General features: G+C 39.1%; 1 protein-coding gene and 2 long non-coding RNA genes across 7 annotated transcripts; 2 read left to right on the top strand and 1 right to left on the bottom strand.

Moving 5' to 3' along the window:
- The first annotated feature begins 216 nt into the window (after positions 1-216).
- Positions 217-16688, top strand: LOC145652018 (uncharacterized). Of its 4 annotated transcripts, none has more exons than XR_014118176.1 (4): positions 217-1027; positions 3634-6162; positions 13309-13367; positions 16560-16688. It is a non-coding gene; the product is annotated as an uncharacterized LOC145652018 (long non-coding RNA). The 4 variants fall into 4 exon arrangements; XR_014118175.1 differs by having other exon boundaries at positions 3634-6607; XR_014118174.1 differs by lacking the exon at positions 16560-16688 and adding an exon at positions 14862-15701.
- Positions 16689-16739: 51 nt separating this feature from the next.
- On the bottom strand, positions 16740-19041 carry LOC113577497 (uncharacterized). Its single transcript, XR_003410643.3, has 2 exons — positions 18641-19041; positions 16740-17273 (listed from the first exon to the last, which is right to left on the bottom strand). It is a non-coding gene; the product is annotated as an uncharacterized LOC113577497 (long non-coding RNA).
- Positions 19041-23806, top strand: spryd7a (SPRY domain containing 7a). Of its 2 annotated transcripts, XM_027010171.3 has the most exons (5): positions 19041-19862; positions 20018-20134; positions 20302-20468; positions 22157-22259; positions 22688-23806. In XM_027010171.3, the coding sequence occupies exons 1-5, from the start codon at positions 19757-19759 to the stop codon at positions 22783-22785; spliced, it is 591 nt and encodes a 196-aa protein (XP_026865972.1). In that variant the 5' UTR covers positions 19041-19756; the 3' UTR covers positions 22786-23806. The 2 variants fall into 2 exon arrangements, with proteins under 2 accessions (XP_026865972.1, XP_081557177.1); XM_081701051.1 differs by lacking the exon at positions 22157-22259.
- Positions 23807-24109: the final 303 nt, after the last annotated feature.

The raw sequence follows: 24109 nt of genomic DNA, 5'->3' as shown, positions 1-24109 counted from the left end.
TCTCTTGATCTTTTCTTGTCTCCAGTTTTGTCTGGCGCGTTATTAAACATAAATCTGGAGGCGATTTAAGGCTGTTACCAAAAAGCATTTGTTCGCATATATTAACAAAATGCCTAGTAGCTTTAACTCCAAACAAAACATTAACCTCTACTTTATTCAATTGTGCATAAGTCTAGTTACCTGGGGGACAGGCGGCATCGTTATTGTTCTTTGCGCGGGACCAGAAAAATGATTGACAGCACAGCGGTAAGCAAACTTGGTGATGCAACTATGCTGTAACAGAGGTAGCGCATCATTAACCTCTTCAAGATGCGATCACAAACCCGGTCCGAAAACGGCTAAACCGTACCCTAGATATCCTCTCTTTCTAACTTGCAGCGGACCCGTTGCGTCTGCACGTTGCACACTTGCTCGTTGAACCGTCGGCGTTAAGACAACGGCGGTCGCGCGCCATCCGCGTCCTGCCAACCGAACACAAACCGGCGCGCTCGTTCTCGCTCGCCTTCGCCGCGCGAATCGCTTAGTTTTTTTCCCCCCCATCACAGTGCACACCGATGAGGACTTGCCTGGCCACTTCGTACCCACTTCCCCCCGATCCATACGCCCCGTCTACACGGACCCAGCAGCGAGCGATCATCCTGCCCCGTATAAGTTGCAGTACAGTGGAGCGAGTACTAGCGCCGGAACACGTGATCTGATCTGATCTGATCTGTCGATTTTGTGAGGGTGGAGGGTCCGCTTGTGTACATAAGGTCGTGTGCTCGCGTTTTTGTTTTTTTTCTCTCTTACTCCAAGTGCCACCGCTCCGCCTCCTCTTTTCGCAACATTGACGCAATGTATAAATGCTGGAACAAAAGGACAACTTCCTTGAAGCTTGGCGTAATTGCAACAAAAAGAGATACGAGTGCCTTCATTGAGACACTACCAGGAGCCCGGCAATCCACTGGAATATTATTTATTTGCGCAGCGCTTCTGGGTCGACGTGCACGTTAGGATGGACAGCACTTTCCAGGTTTCTACCGCTGAAGTAAGTATCATTATCTAATCGCGGTCTTTCGCCTTTTCTTTTCCTATTCAGTATCTAGCTACGATTGCTCTCCCGAATAAGAGGAAACGCGACGGACGAAATCTTTGTTGTTGGGCTTCCGAGTATAGTGTGCGCTTTGATGGTGTGGAGCGATCCATACTGTATTTTAATATTTACGGATGAAAGTTGTGTTGTTTCCCGGACAAATCCAGTGGTTCATTATTTATCTTATCAGAATTCCTGTCGGAGCGGAGGAGGTAAACAACGAAAGCGCATACAGTTGTTGGGTGCAAAAGGAATTATGCTAGTTTTTGAATGAATATCATTGTTTATTGGCGTTTTATGGCAATGTACGTTTTAACAAAAGGATTTCATTGCAAACGAAGTGGAAGTAGCCTTGTGTCAATGACATTTTTATATTGTAACCGCGTTTTCTAATTTGCTATTGCGAATGCTGCTTTCTGTTGCAAAGGAGCGGTTTCCGTTCGGCTTTTAAATTCACCAGCACTCGTGAAAGGCTTTGTGAAAGCCCGGCGCGAAGTGCCGGTTTTTATTCCAGCCTGCGCTGAAACTGAGGACAACCACGTAGGTTACTCCGCTTCGATCGCTTCTCGCCTCTCCGAATTACGACAGTGTTGTGTCTCAAAAACCCCCAGAATATACATTCACACATGTTGCTCGTTTCCAGAGCTCCGTGTTAACACACAGGCTTCATTTGACGGCGTGCGTTGCCTGTGCAATCTGCTTTTACGTTGGTTCGTGTACTTTCTCGAACAAAGAAGCGGGGAGAATTTCGTTTGGCTGGAGGGCTACAGTAAAGAGCGGGTAGACTGTTTACAATAATAACAGGATAGTCGTGACGTCGGGTAATAGACAGCGGTCTCAGCCAGAGGAAAAACTTCTGAGGCATCAACAACATGCTAAATTTGGACAGGGGTTACATCATCGAAGTAAGGCTTAGGAGGGCGGGACTTCCGGCTGGGTTTGAGTTCGTACCGCTGAAGCGGCTGCCTCGTTGTCTCCCCCAAAGTCTAGTCGGCGCACGAACGTATCTTATTTTTTTTATCTTCCTATTTCTAAGATTGAATAACGGATTGTCGACAGTTGCGGGCGTGCTTCAAAACGGTCGTGGGTGGGTGGAATGGCAGTAGATTGTAACCGTCTCGTCGAAGTAGCTGCACTGGTGCGGGCAAAAAAAACAACAAAAAAAAAAATCTCACCCTGGACTTGACGCGAGCACAGCCATAGATTTTCAGCACGAGGGATTGACGTTTTGTTGCTCAGAGAATTGAAATTCCATTAATTAAATTAACCTTCAGAACCTAAGTAACAGTACGGACACAGAACAAACAAAAGACTTGCAAAGCCCCCCCCCCCCACCCAAAAAAAGCATCAGACGCTATGTGTGGTGATAACAGTGAATCAGTTGCACACTCACAATAGCCTACTTACCGTCATTTATTAAAATATAACAAAACTAAAGTGGCCATGACATGTAGGGTAATATGTCGCCTCATATAATTTTGTGGATTTGGCATCGGCTCTGGTTTAGTATAAGAAAGCATGTCATCATTTGACACTGGCGCTCTAGGTAACTAGTATGTAGTCTGCAATTCCTTTACTTGCCTTGTCAGCTTGTGAAAATCTGTCTTGTGTTTGTAGTGTAAGTACGGTCATGCACTCTTAACTTACAACTTGGACACATATTTACATAGCTTAACACCTTCAGATACACCTTTTTTTGGTTAGGGGTATGTAATCAGAAAGTTGTTGCATTTGTAATCCCCCCTCCCCTCCGCACCATCTCACCTCACCCCACAGGACTCTAATTGCTGAAATAAACCAAATAAACCAGCGTGAGTCAGCGGTCATGTCTTGTTAGGCCAGCTCACTTAACAGGGGTCAAAGGTCACTGTTGTGTTCTCAGGCTTGACCTGCAGGCGTCTATTGGCTTTTGATGGATGTTGTCACTTAAGTGTGCAGCTTTGGCCTCTATAAAAGGGGAGAGGTCAATGTCATCGGACCCCCCCCCCCCCCCACGCACACTGTTGCCCCCACCCACACTGTTTAGTGGAGATCACAGGGGTGCAGCTGCCACAGACAACTTTAGCCGGGGGAGGGGTGCCTGAGACCTCTCAATGAGAACAAAACCTTTTCTCACTCTCTCTCTCTCCCTGACACACACACACGCTTGCCCCTTACAACTACCCCTATTCTCACAAAACAAAACAGCATCTGACAAGTGGGTGGTGCAAGAAAGTTCACTTGACGTGCAGCAGACCGGGCAGCCATTCAGGTTTTGAGAAGACCTTCGATGATGATGTGGCAAAAAAATGCTAAAAACTACTGCCTATGTTATATCTGCATCTGTGACTATGAAAAGGCTTCAAAAACAGAATTATGTAGATACACAGGCAGTGGATCACTGAATCGGTGGTCTTTGTAGGCCATAATGTAGCTTGTTGTCTGAGCATGTACATCGTGTGTGTTTCGGGCATGCCATCTTAACCCTACCCTCAGCTACCCCTTAGCACTGATGAATATTGCAGTTATTATGTGGCTATATTGTAACACTGATACTGAAGGGGAAATCTTTCAAATTACAGGTGTAGTTGCTTTCACCTGAGCTGACCAAATGCAAATGATGACCTTGGAAATGACACACTCAAAGCAAGCATTTTGTTACAGTAAGTATTTGAGAAATGAACATAACTGAGAAAGGCTAAATGTAATATGGGACTTAAATCATGTGTTTTTGGATACTGTTGGTTGATGCTGGTTATCTGGAACAATCAGAATCACAGTCTGACAGTGTAAGTAAATCAGACTGGGATGGAACGGACATTACACTACCAGCCATTGTAAGAGACAACACAGAACTGGTTTCAGATTAGTCAAGGGAAAAGGTGAACTCTATATGGACCTTGACAAGATGTTCACTTTTTTGTATGTATTTTTGCAAAACGTCTGTAATTAAATGTACAACCACTATGGTGTACTCATTGGTTTTTGGGTTTTTTTTTGTTTGTTTTTTTACTGTGAGTTAAAAGATGGCAAATTAGACCCCAGAGTGCAAACTCCAGGTTATGTGAAACATTTTATTTTGTCTTTTAAGATTTGCTCTGCAGTCTGAGAAGCATTGTTCTTCTCAGAGGACATCATTTTCATTTTTCTGATATCAAATGTCATACTACAGGTGCTTTGGTGGAAGCGAATACAAACTTACACTCTTGCTACAAAAATAAAATCCGAACGAAAATAAAAGGGACGCAGAGGGCAACAAAAGCATTTGGAAAGTGTAATATAAAATATGGCACAGTACACTGCTTTGCGGTGGTGTTACATTTTACTGAACTTTTACTGTTACTCTGTGTTGACCCAGCGCAAGCAACATTTAGTACAGTCGAGACCAAGCCTATTGCTGGGACCTGTGTTTGAATCCCACGTTCTTAGGCTGTGTCTTGCCAAGTTCACAGACTGGGATCATCAGGATTGTCACCAGCCACGTTCTTGTAATCACTGAATTGTCTTGTAAAAGGTTTGTTTCCTGTCACTACGTCATGTAATAGCAACACTGTCACATTATTTGTGCAATAACTGAATGTGCTAAAAGCAGTGAACAATACTACTCACACGTAGCTTGGAAAGATGCACTCGCATGTTTCACGTACATTCCTGCCCTCATCCTCCCAGATAAGAGGTGCTAGGCTGGACATTGCTGCTGTAAAAAAAAAAAAAAAAAGTGTTCTCTTAAATGTGTCTTCAGTGCGCCTGCTAAAGATTTATCACTTAAAAGGAAATCTATAGTGAATACATATGGATACACTTAAAAGTAAAATAAAAAAATGATACACCAAATAAAAATGACTTTTCCCCCGACTTTACTAAAGTGAAGCTTGTCAAGTGTTTGGTTGAAAAAAGGGAAGAAATACAAAGTCTTACAAAAAAAAAAAAAAAAAAGCATTCTACAACTGTTCAGTGAAAACAGAAAAAAACTGGATTATTAAAGTCACTCTAGTTCCTTATTTAATTTGTATGCTGTATGAATGCAAATATGTTACATCTATATTAGACACATATATGCTTGTAATATATAGATAACATGAGGCATATACATTTTGCTTAATATATAATTAGGCTTGAAGTGCCATGATGAAATCTGACATCACTGTAGGAAAAAAAAAACCCAACTATGTTCTGGTTATGTTTGAGAAAAAGCCATGGCCTACTAAGTGCAGGCTCGTTTGACAAAGAGCAGGCTTCAAGGCGAGACCAGGGTTAACATTACCTAAAAAGATTTTAGTCACACTCACTAGCATCTAGAAAGGACGAAATTATGCTTAAGAGCCAATTACAGAAGAGGTTTGACTTTTCTATTTACCTGCCTTCAGTGGCCCATAACCAACCATGGCCTGACATTTAATGTTATAACAATGTAAACAGTTGAAGTCACCCGTTGCTTCCGATATCGTACTATCATGCATACACTAGCAACTATGTGTCTAATAACTAGTATCACTATTCGTTCATGGGGTATTCAAGTGTGTCATAAAAGCAGTAGCTGTGAAAAACCAGGTCATATCTCTCTCTCTCTCTCTCTCTCTCTCTCTCTCTCTCTGAGCAAAATGGACATTTCAGAGTTCTGCTGAGACTACAGACTATCAGACATACGGGAAGAGGTATAGGGCTATGTGCATTACCCTGTAAAGAGGGTGTTAACTGGCCTACCTAGCCAGGGCACATAAGACTACAGGATGCTTTCTGTATTTCCTATCTTATTATGCTCTTATCTGATGCGATAGCGTTGCTCTCTTCACTGATGGCAACGGTACTGAGATTTTCATTGAAATATATGTGGGCTACCCCTCTCGAGTTCCCAGCTCTTTTTAAATAAGCAATTCCATAAAATATGAATCGTTGTCGAGTTATGTTTCTGGTGAAAACGTAACTTGTCTGGCCGCAAAAGTGTGCATTTTCCACCTTCAAACCACTTACCAAGTCCATGTTCCCGGCATGCACATGCGAGTTGGGGGCGGCTCCTACCAATTTGAATGAACAGAGTCACTTTCGGCGCCATTTTCGAGTGAGCAGCGATAACATCAACACAGCTTGCGCACCGAGGCTCGGGGAACGAGGTGAATAATCTTGAAAAAATATCGTCGTTAGTCTTCCGTTGTTGACTGCAGCATGGGTTAGCTCGTTTTGCACAAAAAAGGCGACGGAGATAGGCTATCGTCGAGCGCAGAAGTGACCAGCACTAACTGATACGGAGTCGTGGGAGGAAAGGCTGTTTTTTAGCTGCGTATGGAAAAGGAGCATTTTTTAAAAAAAATATCAAAATTGGCAGACGATACGCAAAAAATCTCGAAATATTCTGTAAAATGCACCAGAGCTCTAATATTCGGTTTCGGTAGTGATATGTTGGAGAATTTGTCGTTTTGGGTGTTTTTTCGCCTCCGATTTTGAGCGGGAGGCGCGGATGTACTGGTGCAATACGACCAGTCTGTCTTAGATATATGATGCATCGACAAGAGCCTCAAATGACAGGCAAGCCGAAGACACACTCAACCGTGGGTACTGGTAAGCTTTCTAACTAAATTTATTACTAAGCCGCCCGTGTATGTGACCGTGATTAAAACGTGTGAAAACCCAAACGAGTACGGCACATCCAAAACTGTCTTGAGGCATAAATTATTCGAGGGAGTTGTTATTTTGCGCCATTTTACGTCCAGCCACGCAAGCGACTGAGGAAAAGTTATTTGGGAAAAAGATGGGGAGGTAACTAAGCCTTGTATTTAGTAAGTCAGCGTGGACGATGTAGTTACCCAGTAAAAACAAAACAAAACAACGGGATACAATAATTCGCTATTTCAGCTGTACTGGTTAATATGAAATAAGTAGCTAGCTCGCTATTTTTGTTGCATCCAACGTTACATGACGTTTGTAATTTAGATACTACATTTCTAGTTAAGATACTAAGTTACCCTTTTTGAAGAGGGTAACACGACTTGAAATGGGATGTTACATTATAAACCTTACAAAGCTAGTTGGCTACGTTACCTGAAGCGTGGGCTTTTATTTAAAGAAAACGCCTGGTTAAATTTATTGGAATTGTGTATTGGAACGGTGTATCCAGCGTATCATTACAACAGGCCTAGATGGAAACAAAAAAAGTTTAACGGGGGAAGGGGGCATTTTGTGGTTCATAGCTCTAGCAGTGCTTTGATAGCAAAGCAAGGGTTTTTTCTTTTTTCTCTTTTTGCTGGTTAGATGACTAGCTGGGTTAGCTACTTTTAGAATGAAAGTTTTGGCCCGTGCCCACGTTTGACTTTTGTTCTCAGTCACGAAACAGAAAACGTAGCTTTCAAGCTGGAGAGCATATCTCTATTTTGTTCGATCTACATATTTTATATACATTTTTATTAATGCTGCTACTGGGACAATTTATTTAACGGTCTCTGATTAGTGAAATGGGCTCCTTCTACGTATTTTTGTTAAGAAAACTAGGGAGTTCTCACTGTAATGTTTAAAGGAGTAGTTTAAGGTGCGTGGGAATTGTATTCAAATTTGTGTTTTTAAAAAATCAAGAAAGCTAAGTTTCTAATTTGCTGAGGCGCGTGTTCAATTTAGCGTTGCGCGCTTACCTGACTATTGGATGTCTCGTGGAGGGCGTTCAGCACCTGGAGATTTGTTGCGTGTGTTCAACAGAAGTGCATTCTAACAATATCTAGCTTTGTGCATCATTTCAGCTGTTTCTAATGTAGACTGCTTACTCATCTTATCTCCATATATTACACATAATTTATGCTGCATATACGGTAGAGGAGAGTTGGCTGTTTTTGTTTGAGTAATTACATGCAATATATCCTGACAAAGGTTTTCCCGTGTAAATTCTCAGTGAAACGCATTCTCTTGTCGCAATGAGATGCCATCAGCACGGTTTGTTTGTTTATTTTTTTATATATATAATATATATATAATATTTCATATTCATGCCATAACATAACATCAGTAAGACAGGCCTGATAGTTGCCATTACCATGTCACTTATTAGTTTCCAGAAAATTTCGGGTAGTTGCCCTATGATCTCGCACTGCAAGAATTAATCTGGGACTGAACACACACACACACTTTCTCACTTTGAATGTAAACGTGTATGTTTTTTTTTTGTTTGTTTGTTTGTTTTTTCTTCCCCTCCAACAGAAAAAAAAACATACTTTATTTAAGAAATATTTTCAGGATTTTTTAGAAAGTGTTCTTATTGTAGACTTTTATTATTGGGCACTGAACTGATATATTATCAGTGTGTATTAGGAGCTGAACTGAAATTACCAATATGTTATTGAGAGAATGTTACCATTCAAGAATTTGGCTTTCAAATTACTTGGAAAAACAACTGCGTGTGAAGTTTCACCATTTATGTGAGAGATCTTGATGCATGTAAATACACCTAATTGCTAGGTTACTTTTGTGGGCTAACTGCTGTATTAAAAGGGGTGTGGGTGGGTGTGTGTGTGTGTGTGTGTGTGTGTGTGTGTGTGTGTGTGTGTGTGTGTGTGTGTGTGTGTGTGTGTGTGTGTGTGTGTGTTTTATAAATCATAGGACTGGGTAAAAATATAGTATCCTGCCACATGACCTAAATTATTGTAATCACAAATATCCACATTGTACTATATTTAATGTTACTAGTTTTAGTTGCAACATTGTATTACTGTAATTTGTTTGAGGAAGCACAGTGTAACTAAATATACTTGCAGAACTTGCACACCCTTCAAAACAGTTGGGCAAGCATTCCAACATTATGCATTTTAGTAATCCTTGTAACATGTCTATATATTATCAAAATAATCTTCAGAATATTGCTTTAACACCCATTAAAGGAAAAAGACTTTAATCAGAATCCACTTACACTGAGGTCATAGCAGATAAGAATGTAAGACAAGTATAAAGTAGACATTGTCATGGTAACAGTGACTCTTGTTTATCTGCTGCTTGTCCAGGCTTAACAATGAGCATTATCTCGCAGAGTTGACTACTGACTTGTGCAAATCCTGCAAGATACAGCAACTATGTAGCCCTCATCTTGAACTGAGCCATAAAAAGTTTCACTTTAAAATGAGTTAAAGCCGGTTATTGTATGCTGGTACTGCAAGTTGTCTTGCTGGTGGTTGTGAATTGTGGATAAAACCTGTTTTTCTTTTTAAGAATTCCCTACTTCAAATGTATTAATATTTACTATTTTATTGATGTCCTGGTAGTGGTGGTGGGGAAATTATAAGGCACTCACACAGCAGTACACAATACTGTGTCAGGCAAGGGGGTAATGGATTTAATGAGTGTGACCCACATAACACACTTTGTAGTTCAAGGCTGCAGGAGTGAAGTTTTGTGATGTTACTTATAAAGGAAGCTTTATAACTTCTTAAGTTAAATGGTAGTTAGACCAAAGGAGGAAGTTTTGCTAATTTATTTTTTTTTTTTGTTTGTTTTTTTTTTAAATTATTTGCCAGTTTGTTTGGTTTTTTTTGTTTTTTTTGGGGTTTTTTGGCCAGTTTCAGTATATTTTCAGCATGACTTTTAACTTTTGTTGGGTGTCTCCAAATCATTAATCTTCAGAATTTCTCACAATGCCATATAGATGTAGAACACCTATGGAAATACACCTGGTACCACAATTGGAGTATGATTGGAGTGTTTTATCATATGTAGTAGATTGAGACATACAGTGTGTGGTGGAAGGTAACTGAGTATCAATATCTGCTGATTTGAACCCAAGTCTCACAGCCTGGCAGCATTGACAACAACCCTCTGAGTCTATACTCATGTACTCTATAAATATATTTGAATGAATAAATAAAATGATAAATGGGGTGTGTGTGTGTGTGTGTGTGTGTGTGATTTTTATACACACATTTTATTTTTATATATATATATATATATATATATATATATATATATTATATATATATATATTTATATATATATATATATATATATATATATATATATATATATATATATATATATTTATATATATATATATATATATATATATATATATATAAAAATAAATAAAAAGTGTATGGTTAACTACATTCTAGAGGATATATTTGTCATTCAATGTCAGTGAGACATTCAGATTTTACCTAATTTTTCCTTACGTTTCTGAAATGAACTGTCCTCATAGGGAATAGGGAAAATTAAATAACATCTTTCCTTTTCCCCCCTTTCCCGAACATGTAGCCTACACAGCAGCTGTGACCAAGTGTCGCTGTAATGATCTACAAAAACTTGTGCTGCACTGAAGTCCCGTGCAAGTCTGTTCCTCCTATATTAGCCTGTCTCAAGTAGACTTGTAACCTCTTGGCAAACACCCAGAAGGATACCCATGTGCATCTGATATGGGCCCAGTTTGTTTCATGAAGCTCTGATCACAGTTCCCCCATTGGATGTGTGACATGACTAGAAATTTCACTACTCATTTTTGTGTAAAGTGAAGGGTTATGTTGTAGTGGATTTGACTAAAGGTGTCTCCCACACTGTCAGTGTTTACCAAATTTCTGTCACTGCTCCAGTACTGTTACTGGTCATTTCTATATCGCCAGTAGACGAATGGGGTAAATCTCTAACCCTTTAGCTAAAAAAGCTCCAGGGATCTCAAACGTTTTCAATAGTTAGACAAAATCATTGTGATAATTGCAATGGAAGGCTGGACAACTTCAGAGTTCTTTCTCCACAATGTTGTTGGTTTTTTTTTTTGGTTTTTTTTGTGGGTATCAATCGTGTGTATGTGTGTGTATAGTCTTTGTCTCTTGATTTTATCTCATAGATTTGTTTCTTTGTTTGTAATAAGCCGTGGTTTCAAAATGTATAGTGCTCTGGTTTGTGATGTAGGAATGAGCAGTCTCTGAGGGCCATATCGACTTCAAAGGGATCACATTTTAATCTCTTTGAGAAGAAGCCACTCTTGTAAATAATACAGACTGATTTTTCAAGTGAGCAGTTTTATCATTGTCTTTATGTGACTATAAACATTGTATGTTCACTTTTTTTAATTTATTTTTTTTAAAGTAGCAAATGCTTAAGCAGCAGAGTTGTTCACCAAAACAGTTGAGTTTTAGATTTGTCACCAAACAACCCCCACACCCCATGAGCATTTGGACATTTAATTGGGCAAATTTGACATTTGAGATTTTAACATTCAAGGAAGCTGGATAAAAGAGGCTTGAACATTAAAAAGATTTGCATGTTATTTTAGGGCCATAAAACAGTAAGCATAGGAAGGTCAGTCACGCTGGGGGAGGGGTGGAGTTGCACAAGTTTTGTTGTCTGTAAACTCATCACTGCTTTGTGAGGTTTTGGCCCTTGGAGGGGTGGGTGGGTGGGTGTGTGTGTGTGTGTGTGTGTGTGTGTGAGTGAGTGAGGCTAGTCGAATGCCAGTTACAAAGTTGCATCTGCTGAGAGGAACATGTGTCTTCAGCAGTCTCCTGTGTGTTATGCGAGCCCAGAAAACACTCTGCTGGTGCGTCTGAGCTCTTCGCGGTACAGCACGTGTTGTCAGGGCAAGCCTCTTTCTGACACTGCTGAGGGAAACACACTTGGCACTTGAACTTGGCCTGCCTCACCCTTCAAGGAGCTGTTTGACTGCTCCTGTGACCAAAACCTGCTGAAAGAAGTATGTACAAGCTGTTAATTCTGTCTGTATTTAGTTGGCTTTGGTGTTTTTTTAATTCAAGTCTTTTATTTCCAATTACAGGCTAAAGTGGCTGTTGTGGATTATTATTATTATTATTATTATTATTATTTATATTATTTTTCCCCTTTATCTATCTATCTCTATCTATCTATCTATCTATCTATCTATCTATCTATCTATCTATCTATCTCTATCTATCTATCTATCTATCTATCTATCTATCTATTTATTTATTTATATTTAAGGTTTATACTTTGTCTATTTGTGCTGTTTGTTTTTATAGCTTATTGTGGTAAAGTATGTTAGCTTGATGGTGCCGTTTGAAAGAAATTCTCAAGGCAGAGGAAGCTGCAAAGCTATTGAGGAAGGTAGGAAGGTTATGCTTGGACACTAAGGTGCGTCAATTTTGTTTTGCACTCATTGGTTTGAGAATTGGTTTTGATAGAGTGGACTACATAAATAGGTGCTGCTCAGGGAGACGTGCACACGCACACAACACACTAAAGTACTGTCCTCTTTACTTGTTTCATTAGTAAAAGCAAGTAAATGTACTGTAGCAACTTCCCTTTTTGTGGTAGGAAGTAAATGTTTTTCTGTAAGCTTTTGACATACGCAGTTACAAAGGCAAGCACAACCCTTGCAATAGCCTAAATTTTAAAAAAAAAGTCAGACCATTAGGTGATGTAAGAAGTTTTGGGAATTAACTAGAGGGAGAAAAAAAATTTATTTATTTTTTTTCTATCTGAGGCCTACTTTGATATGCTAGTGAAATTTCAGCAAACACTCCTTTGAGCCCTTGTCTGTCTCAATGGTTGACGTTTATCCCATCTTGTCAAAAATACATGAACATGGCATTCCAGACTGCATTATGTTCAACAGATTATACAGATTATAATGCCAGTTTATACAATATTCTTCTCCACTTTTACTGATGAAATATAACTCAGTTTCAAACAGTTTTTAAAATTACTGTGATATTAAAAGTGCTGCAATTTGATGTCTGACTGAGTGATGACATGTGAGATTAGATAAGTAAGAGGTTTGCTTTGGTACATTACTTAAGGTTTGTGACCCTTTGCTCACAGTGAAAAGTCAAATAAATTTAGTTTGAAATTATACCTTTTTAAAGATGTTTAGATTGCCTCGGTCATCTGTTTTGCTATATTAGTGTGTTATTGTCAGGAAGCAGGTAGCATCGGTGTGAGAATGTTTAAAAAAAAAAAAGTGGAACTTTAAAATGTTTTACTCAAAGATTTAAAGATGTTTTTCCTCTTAAAGATTTACAAACTTGAGACCACATTAAACTGATAAGTGAATATTTAAAAAATTACAAAAAGTTGTAAAACTTTTCCCAAGTCCTCAGACACACCCTCTCTCTCACACACACAGGGTATAAAACACCTTAATTCTAATTAGTAATTTACCAAAATCATGGGTACAGATTACCTCATTTAAGTGTAAATGTCAGTGTCCAAGTGGTGAACTGATGTGAAGTCTGGTTTCACAACTGAACAGTAGCACCCAGACCCAGCAGTCATATAATCCTAGAACATGCATGTCAATAATGCCTTTTCTTCTCTTTCAGTGGAGCAATCAAATGGAATGGTCATTTGCCCAGCAAAGAACACCCATACCTCAGTCGTGGTAAGATTAGTTAATTTCTCTAAAGTGTGTGTGTGTGTGTGTGTGTGTGTGTGTGTGTGTGTGTGTGTGTGTGTGTGTGTGTGTGAGAGAGGGAGAGAGAAGGAGAGACAGACAGACACACACACACACACAAATAACGCCCATACCTCATTCGTGGTAAGATTAGTTAATTTCTCTAAAGTGTGTGTGTGTGAGAGAGAGAGAGAGACACAGAGAGGCACACACTGCATCCAGCATTTAAATATTTTGTTCAATGTCTGGTACATCCTATTTCCATATACAGTATTCAGTATACTAAAACGGTGTTACCGTTGGTGATGTGAACAATTATGAGGCAAATGGAGTGACTGTAAAATGTACAAGACTGGAAGTATGATGACAGTTGGAGCAAAAAAAAATATCATTGATAATTGCTGCTGCCACAAAGAGGCAAGGAAAGGGATATTGAAATAAAGACTGTAATTTGCATATCTGTCTTGTGGACTGGTATCTAGATAGACTCTTCTTTCTATGCAATTTGTTTCACACCATACATCTGGGAATGCAGCAGATATGAACTTAAATAATTACAGTTGGCCAGATAATTTGGAGAATAAACAGTACTGATGTCTGTTATTTAAAAAAATGTGGTGATTAATTTTGGCCATTCAGAAATCGAAACTAGTTTCGTTGGTAAACTTATTAGCCTTGTTAAGCAAGATGGCAGTTGGTGTGAGCTTAAGCTTTTTTTCTTTTTTTCTTTAAATTACCATTACTGTTATATTAGCACACAACCATTTGTTACAGGTGTACCTGATGTGCAATTTTATTTATTTGTTTTATTCTTATTGTGGGCTAAGATGTGCTCAGCAGTAGGTTCTAGGGAGATATCTAGGGAAATATAGGGAGGAAGACTGCATGTATGTGCCAGTGCTATTAGGTCATTAGTCAGTAACAGCTGGTTTTATGTCATAATTAATGTTAATAAAATGAGTAGAAAAGCAGTAAAATTCCTCACTAAAAGAAGAGTGAGAGAAAGAGGGGTCTTATGGTTGCCCCTTTTTTGTCTTTAAGGGCCATAAAGGCATGTGTTAATGTATAGTTTGTATAGATTAAGAATGGTATCACTCTCCAGTAGTCAGGTTTAGTCACAGCAGACACTTGAGTCTAGATTGTAGAATCGTGGGATGGTAGGTGTGCTTATAAACTGCTCCTTCATTCCATTAAAACATATTACATAAGACAGAAATCAAGAATACATATAAAGCACATGAACTTAATTTAACATATAAATGTTGGTAGTCATATATTCACATATCCTTTACCAGATAAAGTTCGTAATCCCTTTCATTTGGAGGTTAGATTGTATAGAGATGTAACAATAACATACCAAAAGTACATCACTGCATGCAGTTTGGATATATTTAACTTTTGTTTGTGGTGTTTTTATCATGTCAAAACTTTCCATAACATTGGAACAGGTTTTTAGTTATCTCTTTGGTTTTGTGCTTTCAGGTTGGCATCGATGCCCCGGTAGGGTGGGTGGGTGTGTGTGTGTGTGTGTGCGTGCGTGCGCCTGTTGGCCGCGAGCGAGTGAACTGCCACACACGCGCATGTGCATGAGTCGGCGAACGCGCAGGGCCTGGACGTGCCGTAGCAGCACAGAATGGTTTGTGAGTTTTCACGGGGGTGCAGGCCGTACTGTGCTGCGGCAGTAACACCAGGACAGGCTCACTCTGGATTTAAGGAGGAAAGGAAGGGAAAGTATGCAAAACAGTAGCCGGAATCTTTGTGAACGTTTGCGCGTGTGCGCGCGCACATGTTTTGGATGTGCATGCGTGACTCCTGAATGTTGCTGCGACTGGCTGTCTGGCTGTAGCAGCACGTAAATATTGGAGTTAAAGCAATACTGAATCCTCCAGTATTGACCGTGCTGCTGAAGTTAGGCAGGCCATTTACCGTCCACCGGGGTCTGTGTCCTCCAGGCGCAGGTTGTGTGTGTGTGTGTGTGTGTGTGTGTGTGTGTGTGTTCTGCTCGAACTGTAGAACTCGCCAGTGGAGAATGGAGGTAGTTCATCTTTCAAAACGGCACAAAAGGAGCAGTGAATTGGGATGAAAATGTGCTTCAACACTGATTACCACAATGTTAGGTTAAAAAATGAACCAAAAAAAAAAAAAGTTGTAGTTGATATGCTTGTTTATTTAGTGATGGAATACAAAACTGTTGCATCTATATCAAAATTACTAGGAATGTAAAGTTATTCATCTAGTATGGGTTCAGTCCTCTGACAGTGTGGATTATCCGTTGTATACATTAACTTTATTGTGCAAATAAAAATAAGAAAAAGCAATAAATGAGTGTTGTTGCCAATTTATACAAATGAATGGCTTCATTTGGTAAAATCGGGTATGACACATTACAAAACTTTCGAACTTTATTTTATGATAAATTCAGTACACGGTTAACATGAATTAAGTCTACCATTCAGCAAATTGTATGGAATTATGGATCATAAAAAAAACAACCGAGTAAGAAAAAAATCCATATGATGAAACAGCCTGAGCCAAGCGCGTTCAGTAAAACTATAAATATACACGACTCTTAAATGTTCCAAATGAGGCATTGTTGTGTTAAAAGATAAAACGGTCATTTTAGTTTTTCCGCACATAATGCCCTAAATAACACAGCATCGCCATCTTCTGGGAAACCTCAAATTGCCTCGGGTTCTCATATGGCCTGATGGCTTTTCCTCGTGCTTTTTCCCGTTTGGAATGTCACAATAAATAGGCAGTTTTACCGTAATTTAAGAGATTTGCTCATTTTAGTACTTTTCAATTCGTTTTCTGCATGTGATTTTGTCTGCTGTAATTGAGTCTGATTACAAGACAATTTACATTAACGTTGCATTCAAAAGCGTAAGCAATTTTCTCCTCCGAAGAAAAGGCACGGTTGAACGAATGCCATCCCTTAAACGCGGATCCAACAGGGCAAGAACATCTATAACATTGACAAGTGTTCGTTCGTGTGGGTCAATGGCACAAAGTCTAAAAAGATTATATATATAAATAAGTCTTAGCTGGGTAGTAACACAGCTTTGCAAATACGTTCACTATATACATTTGTGTATGTGCACAATGTACACGTGTTGTCAAAGTAGATTACTGTTGTTTATGCCGTTTATTTATATAGATATCTTTCATCTCACCTTGCAGATAACTGCTTCGTCGAAGAAATCGCTTTGCTGAAATTCGAGGTCGTGGTTTGACGCCCGATACTCTGGCAGACGTACATCAAATTCTAAGTCGGATTTGCAGGTCGTTCGATAAACACGGATGTCTTAAGGTCAGGGCATCAACAGCTTTGTAACAAAGTACGCGAAATAAACTTCTGAGTAGGTCTAAATTCTTCAATTTATTTGTCGGATGGAAGACGTTTCAAAACATAAGAACTAGTAAAAAATTCAGTTTCGCGTAGCTGTCCAGCCGTGTCAATAACTTAAAGCAATTGATTTAAGTTTTCAGATAGTATAGGTCGTAGCGAGCCAGTCTGCGGACACGTTTCCATTTAAACCTTTAAACTCAGGATCCGTCTCATCTGGTATTTGGAGAGATTCGTCTTGAGCCAGGACATTGTGAAAATTTGTACTCCGACTTGACAAATGAATACACACTGGCCTTGCTCCTTATACAAACTCTTGATCTGGACTTTACAGCAGCCTACCCTCAACAGGTGCTTGCTCTTATTAATCCGATTCCTGTTAACCTCACAGACAAGCTACCGAAAGACAAACGGTCACCATCTGTGACTCGTTAAACAAAGGTCGAGTAAATTTTGTAAAATAATGATCGGGATGCTTGAATTGTAGAAGTGGAACATCACAAGGCCAGCACGTTGAGGCAGCCACTTCAGAGACTGCCGTGTCAAACCTGCGTGAGGAGAAATTATTTGCGGAGTAGGCTAAATTATTGAAGATTTAAGGTTTGATTTATCAAGAAAACATGGAAAAAACAACACTTGAAGAGTAGGTTCACAAATATGCGCGTCATTAGTAGGCTACATAATAAAACAACTTATGGGATGTCAAATTAATTATAAAAACGGTGCCATAGACAACTTCACGTGCTAATGAAGGGTCGTTCCGGCTATAAGCACTGTCAATTAGTAAATGATTGCCATCAATTTTCTGTCAGATTTCACATCCAAAAGCGGAATACATGTAGCTTTATCAACATTATTCTGCCCAGAAAACTTCATACGAATATGGCGCTATTACAAAATTAGGCTCTTGCATAAGATCACAGAAACTATCGACTTATTTTCATACCATCGTGTTTTTGTATATATATAAAAATAAAAATTATCTGAAAGGATCTTCGTGAAAACAATCAAACTACTGCCCGTTGCAGAGGAGAAAACTAGACGTCCTTGATTCTGTGATGACTCAGCTGACACTGAGGTGCGCGCGCGTGAGTGACTCCCATTTCGCTTTTGCGCTCCAATTAGTGCAGGTTGTTTTTATGTCTGCGTTTTCAGGGCTAACCACAATGGTTTATTTAGATGCGTTGAGTCAACCGCTTATTTTACACGTTTACTTCTTGTTGCACAAGAATGATAAAACTCGACGTCTTGTCTCTGACCATCTCTCGTCACCCCCCCCCCATGCCTACGCAAACTTTTATAACAACTAATTGCTCTGTTCTGAGCTACTTCGCATAGCTATTGTATGTATATATGTGTGTGCAAAATTTATATATATTTATTTATTTTATATATATATATATATATATTTATTTAATATATATATATATATATATATATATATATATATATATATATATATATATATATATATATATATAGCGCCAGTTATTTTCGTTGTCACTAGTTCGTTAAGGCCTATTCTACGAAGATAAAGCGATATGCAGATAGTAATCTTCAAAGGGCAGTTAAAATGCTCTTCAAAAGACAAAGGTTCTTGCAACACCGCTTCACTCGTGTTCGAAGCTTGAATGACTCTCAGCCAGTTCTTTGAATAAGCCGCCACATCGAACATCAGAGTATAACTACAGCTATGGCTGTATTTTACCGCACACAGTAAGCCATCCACGGTTTAGAGCTGCGACAAAAGTTAGATTCCCAATCTCTCACCAAACAGCAGTGGGAGCCTAAGTGACTAAGTGTCGTTACGAATATGCTTGGAGTAGTAGCCTATAGTCTACCTCTAGGAAAGTAAGCAAATACAAATAGATCAAATGGTGACACCAGAAATATCGTCACGTAATATTCGACCTACTGTGCCGTCTTTTGGTCCGTTTACCTTGACATCTGTTTGCGCGTAACCCCAGAGGCCGTTTAAACGTAACGGTCGCCTAAACTGTTTCAGCTGTCAGGGAATCCCGTGAAACTACTGACGCTGTTTAACGGCAGTGCGCGCGGGGTGACCGAGACACGCGCTCTTTTATTGGACGGGAACTGCGTGCGCCAGTTACTAGGGCGCTCAGCAAATGCGATCATGGCGGTTTGTTGCCGTGCAGATTTCGGCACTCTTGAGTGTAGTTACTATTTTAGGTGAACGTCAAGGCAAAACTAGTGTTTAAAATGCTATGACGATTCAAACTGCAAACAGTTAAATCGCATAAATAAAGACCATCTCATTAAATACAAAGGTCGATGTTTAAAATGTCGTTTTTTTCTAAACAGCCAGGTAGTGTGACTTACTTCCAAATATGAGGTGTTGCCATGCAAACTTGATGGTTTGAGCAAGTAGGCTAAGTTAAGCCTCTAAGGGTAGAGAGTTTGACATGACTTTGCTTAATTTTATTTCTGCGGTTTTTCGCTCTGTATGCTACTTACATACGATCATTTAACCATATAGGTTAACTCAATGCACAACGTTCAGTAAATTGTTTCCTATCATAATTATTTTAGTGGTTTTTAAACACAGGTTATTACTACCCGGCCCTAATTAAATTTATTGTTATAAATCACCGCATAGATATTTGAACTAAAGGCTGATTACCTTAAGTGACGGTCTTTAGTATCCATAAATAGTGTTGAATAGCTTTGCTATTAAGCGGCAAATGCGGATATTATTATTATTATTATTATTATTATTATTATTACTACTACTACTACTACTACTACTACTACTAATAATAATAATAATAAAAACAATAATAATAAAAACAATAAAAACCAACAACAGCTTAGTGTTCACTAGAGGTCACCATTGACTTTCCTCAACGTTTCACGACCGTCAATGTGCTACGTCATTTCCGGATATTCAGGATTGCGGATGTGAGCAGAAGTGAGTGATCCCAGTTAGAATGACGGGCGAGTAGCGTGATTTCAGGATTACATCGGTGATCAGTACAACTTATATCGAGACCGTTACCTGTGGAGATATATTATGGCGGGTTTGTTTTCGTTTTGTTTCGACTGCATTGGTCGCAGTAGCTCCAGCCACGTTACACTAAAAGAAATGCCCACGGTTCAACTAGACACGCATCACATGGGTGAGTAAGGCTGATGTGATATGGCAAATATAGCTTTAACTTAAACTTTCGCCTCCTATGGCAGTATAGCCACGGTGTGTGAGATCTGCACATCTTCTCGCCTTCTGTCGTGCGCATTTCGACGGGTTTTTTCTGCCTCCTGTGTGCCTGTGTAGGAACCGATGTTGTCGTTGTGAAAAGGGGTAGAAGAATATGCGGTACAGGTGGCTGCATCGCAAACGCTCCTCTCCATCAAAATAAGAGCTACTTTGAATTCAAAATTCAGTCTACCGGTAAGTTTGGGGGCGTTCGTTTACCTATGCTTACATTTAAACGAAGATGACTAAGAAGTGCTTATCGGTAGCTAGTGTGGCTAAAATAATATCGTATTCTAGCTCTTAAAATAATATCTTCTTTTCTAGTGGTCACCAGTGTGATAACTGGCTCTTAACACTTGCAGGCGTCTGGGGAATAGGAGTTGCTACGCAGAAAGCTAACCTTAACCAGGTCCCAATGGGTCGGGACGCAAACAGTTTGGTGCTGAGGCAAGACGGATCTGTGTACTGTAACGACGAGGAGAAGAACCGGCTACCAGCTAACAGCCTACCACAGGAAGGAGACATCGTGGTGAGTTAAGGCGCTTGAGAAGCTGTGATGTAATTGATAGGGTGGTGGTAAACGTGTCGTTTGCACAGTGATCTTTACTACGCCTCCTATGTACGACATAAGTAAAACTGCAAATAGAAATAAAATGGAAGTAAAATTTAAATCCAAAACGAGCAAGCTACAGATATCACTATAACACAGAACGCTACTGTTGTTCTAGGGCATAAGCACAGAACACTAAACATTACCACTATTCAAGAGCATAAAACTAATCTATTATACTATTATTGAAGGACCCTACCATTAGTGAGCATACAACGGCATGTTTTTATGTGCTGAATTTATGAAAGCATGCTCAGCTTTTGTCAATATTTTAAATGTACTTTGGAAAGGCTGTTGATGCTACAGACAACTATTTGTTTTTGTTGTTGTTTTGGCAACATTCTTTTCATGTGGAAAGAAAAGTTTATCCTGAGCAATCCCTATCTTATATATCTTGTAAATATACTTCAATAATAGCAATTTTAAAGATGTTAACTATACAATCACAAGCTACCAATGTCAGTACATAGTTACTTATTTCTCTAAATTCAGTTCATCCAACTAAATTCATCCAACTCGTGCTGAACAGCATCTGCAGGAGAAAATAAAGCGCTGTACTGCTTTTTAAATTATTTTCATTAATACCTGCAAACTAGAAATTAGTCACATATAATTTAATAAGCTTCCGTCTACCTACAAATGAAACACAATACATAAGATCTCTGTCAAAGCAATGACATCATTATTAACTGAGCAGATAAGAGAGGTTGAGTTGACTTTTGGAGTACATGTTACCCCTTATATTCCCACCAGTGGGTCTGGGCTTTCTGTCTCCACTCTTGTAACTAATCCATACATAGTTACTGAGTAATTCATGGCATTTACTGAGCAGTATGCCTTAAGATAACTTAACTTAACTAATAAACAAGGAAGTTTGAGAGGTTAATTCCTATATAATCAGGCCTGCTGCTGCGAATAGATTGTCATGACAAATTTTACAACATTTCCTAACAGGACAGCCAGACGTCTTCTCATGAATGTTCTTTTTAATAGCTATGAAGTTGTAATAACACAGACGTTTTGCTGTGTAAGTGTTACAAAGAGGTAATAGTAAGGTAATGCGCGATCAACTCCACGTTGGAGAAGCAGAGAGAAGACTGGCAGGTCATTTTTGTTTAGCACCTTTCACGCATCAGGGTCTATGGCTTTCCATTTGCAGCAAAGGGCATTACGTTATTGACACCACTGTTAATATTGTTGGTTAGTCCTGTGGTAGTGATTAGGTTAGGAAACTTGAGGTAAAAGGCCTCATTTAAATACTTTGGAACCCCTTGGAACAAATGTGACTGCTTCTTTCTTGCTATTGTAATTACAGTCCCCACTGTAACTACTGTCTTTAGTGTAATTATTGTTTAGTATGTTGTGTGCTTAGTCTCTCCTGTTCGACAAGTGTGTCTGGACGTGTTTTTATGCTGCTGCCACAAAACAATTTCTCTCTGGGATTAATATCTTTTTACTGAAATTTAAAACCAAGTAGGTTATGGTATAGGTGTTGAGAATTCTGTTACAAACATCCTATTTCTCTTAGAAGATTTTCAGTCTCACATGTGCATAGAAAATTTTGCACGCATCATTCAAATCGTTTTCGTTTGTTTGTTGATGTCCAGGGAGTTACATATGACCACGTGGAGCTTAATTTGTACCTGAATGGGAAGAACATGAACTGTCCAGCATCAGGCATTCGAGGGACAGTTTTCCCTGTAGTATATGGTAAGGCGCACTGTTGTGGAAACAGCCATTTATCTTTCCATGGAAGGCATTACATCACCATTACTTCCCCCAAAAGACTTTATTAGTTCCTTTTACACGTATTGTAGAGCATGAAATGTTGCCAAAATGACCCTTCCGGAAATGTCTGATCTTTCTCATACAGTGTCCATTAACTGATTTTTGATGTGGTGAATACCATTCAGGCCTGACTGCAGGGAGGACACCCTGTTATGTGGCTTGCTTGTTTGTATTTACGCTTTACGGCTTTGTCTTATTTTTTGTCTGTGAGAGGTTGACTTTTAGTGACACCATATCTAATATGAACATTTATGTTTAGGAAACTTGAGTTTTTGCTGGAATTCTCAGTTGTTCTTCATTTCACTGAATTAACCTTTTTTTTTTTCCCACCCTTTTCTCCCTTTTTGCAGTGGATGACAGTGCGATACTGGATTGTCAGTTTGGTGATTTCTACTACCCTCCTCCACAAGGCTACCAAAAGATTCTCTTTGAGCAGCAGATCTTCTGAACTTCAGCCCACCCCCCTGCTCACCACCTGTCCACTCACGTGTCACCTGTATCCGGTCCAACGGTTACGTCCCAGCCGGAGGCGGCGCACGGATTGAACTGAGCGTTGTATGTTTTTAATCATGTGGCTGATGCTTTGCTCTGCAGGTGTAGTGTTATGTCTTCTCTGATTTTGTTAGTTTTTTGGTTTGGCTAATGCAGAATTGGTCCATGTTAGCATACAGAATACCCCACTCTTGCCCTATAGTATTTATGAAATTTTATGAAGTCTTATATTATTAGGTGCATATATTCAAGGTCTTTTAAAAAAAGATCTCTTCTAAATTTTGAGCACTGTGCTTCACATCCCAAAGAATACACTACTTTTACAAAGACTCATTTGACTAGTGTTCTTCTGTAATCATGAGTTCTTGAAAGGTGGATGGAAATCAGAGATATAATCAGGTGGAATGTTACACCTGACCAGACCAACATTTTAGAACTGAGCAACAGTTATAGTTGTTGCTTAAAGTTAAAGATAATCTGTATTTCAGTAGAATCAAACGGGGCAGCCAAATCTGGAATTGTCATTCAATTTATTCATGTTTAAACTTCTGAAATGAAACTCAGTACTGTTTGTATTTCCTCTCCTCACACCGTTGAGATCATCCATGTTTAGAGTTGATTTTCCCCTCATAGCACTTCCAACACATAGCATTACATGTGGTTTTACAAAGATATATTTATCCGTCTTTGTAATAGTTCACTACGTTTTACTTAGACCTCTTACAATGATCGTCAGACTGACGCAATATTAATAATGATTTTGGAGATATGTGCGTGCCAGAAAATAAAGATGATATAGTGCCTATAGTGAGTATTTTATATCCAAAGTGAAATAAGTACATTTGTTTAGTACACTGTTTCCGTTAAGAAACAATGTGTGAAATATAAAATGTCTGATAATCGCAATATTTTGTATACACTAATCAGTTACTTGTGTTTTTTTTTTCGTACAGTAATAAAGATGTTGCGCTTTGTTAGTTCTTTGCAGTTTCACTGGAAATGGATTTTAAATCATTGGCATACCTGCTATTGAGTGGGCGACAAATGAAACTGATTAAACAACGATTCAAACGGAGTATTTGAACGGAGAACTGTTTTGGCGATATCGGTGTTCATTTGCCAAAAATGTAGCGGATGGGTCATCCGGTGGAATATGCGCAATATTTACGCAGACTGACGTAGGTTGCAGCTCTATTACTTTCAGCGCCTCGCATGGTTATACCGGCGCTAGGACATATGCGTGATGTACCGACTACTGTGAGCCACTTACGTTGCACATT

Source organism: Electrophorus electricus, chromosome 18, assembly GCF_041902795.1.
Source record: "Electrophorus electricus isolate QZ-2024a chromosome 18, ASM4190279v1, whole genome shotgun sequence".
Taxonomy (NCBI): Eukaryota; Metazoa; Chordata; class Actinopteri; order Gymnotiformes; family Gymnotidae; genus Electrophorus; species Electrophorus electricus.
This window is presented reverse-complemented; position numbering and strand designations above follow the sequence as displayed.

Bases quoted from the DNA above. Each gene is read 5' to 3' on its own strand.
- spryd7a (XM_027010171.3), top strand. From the start codon at position 19,757: ATGGCGGGTTTGTTTTCGTTTTGTTTCGACTGCATTGGTCGCAGTAGC. The intron at 19,863-20,017 runs GTGAGTAAGGCT...GTGCCTGTGTAG, and splicing joins ACTAGACACGCATCACATGG to GAACCGATGTTGTCGTTGTG. The intron at 20,135-20,301 runs GTAAGTTTGGGG...TAACACTTGCAG, and splicing joins ATTCAAAATTCAGTCTACCG to GCGTCTGGGGAATAGGAGTT.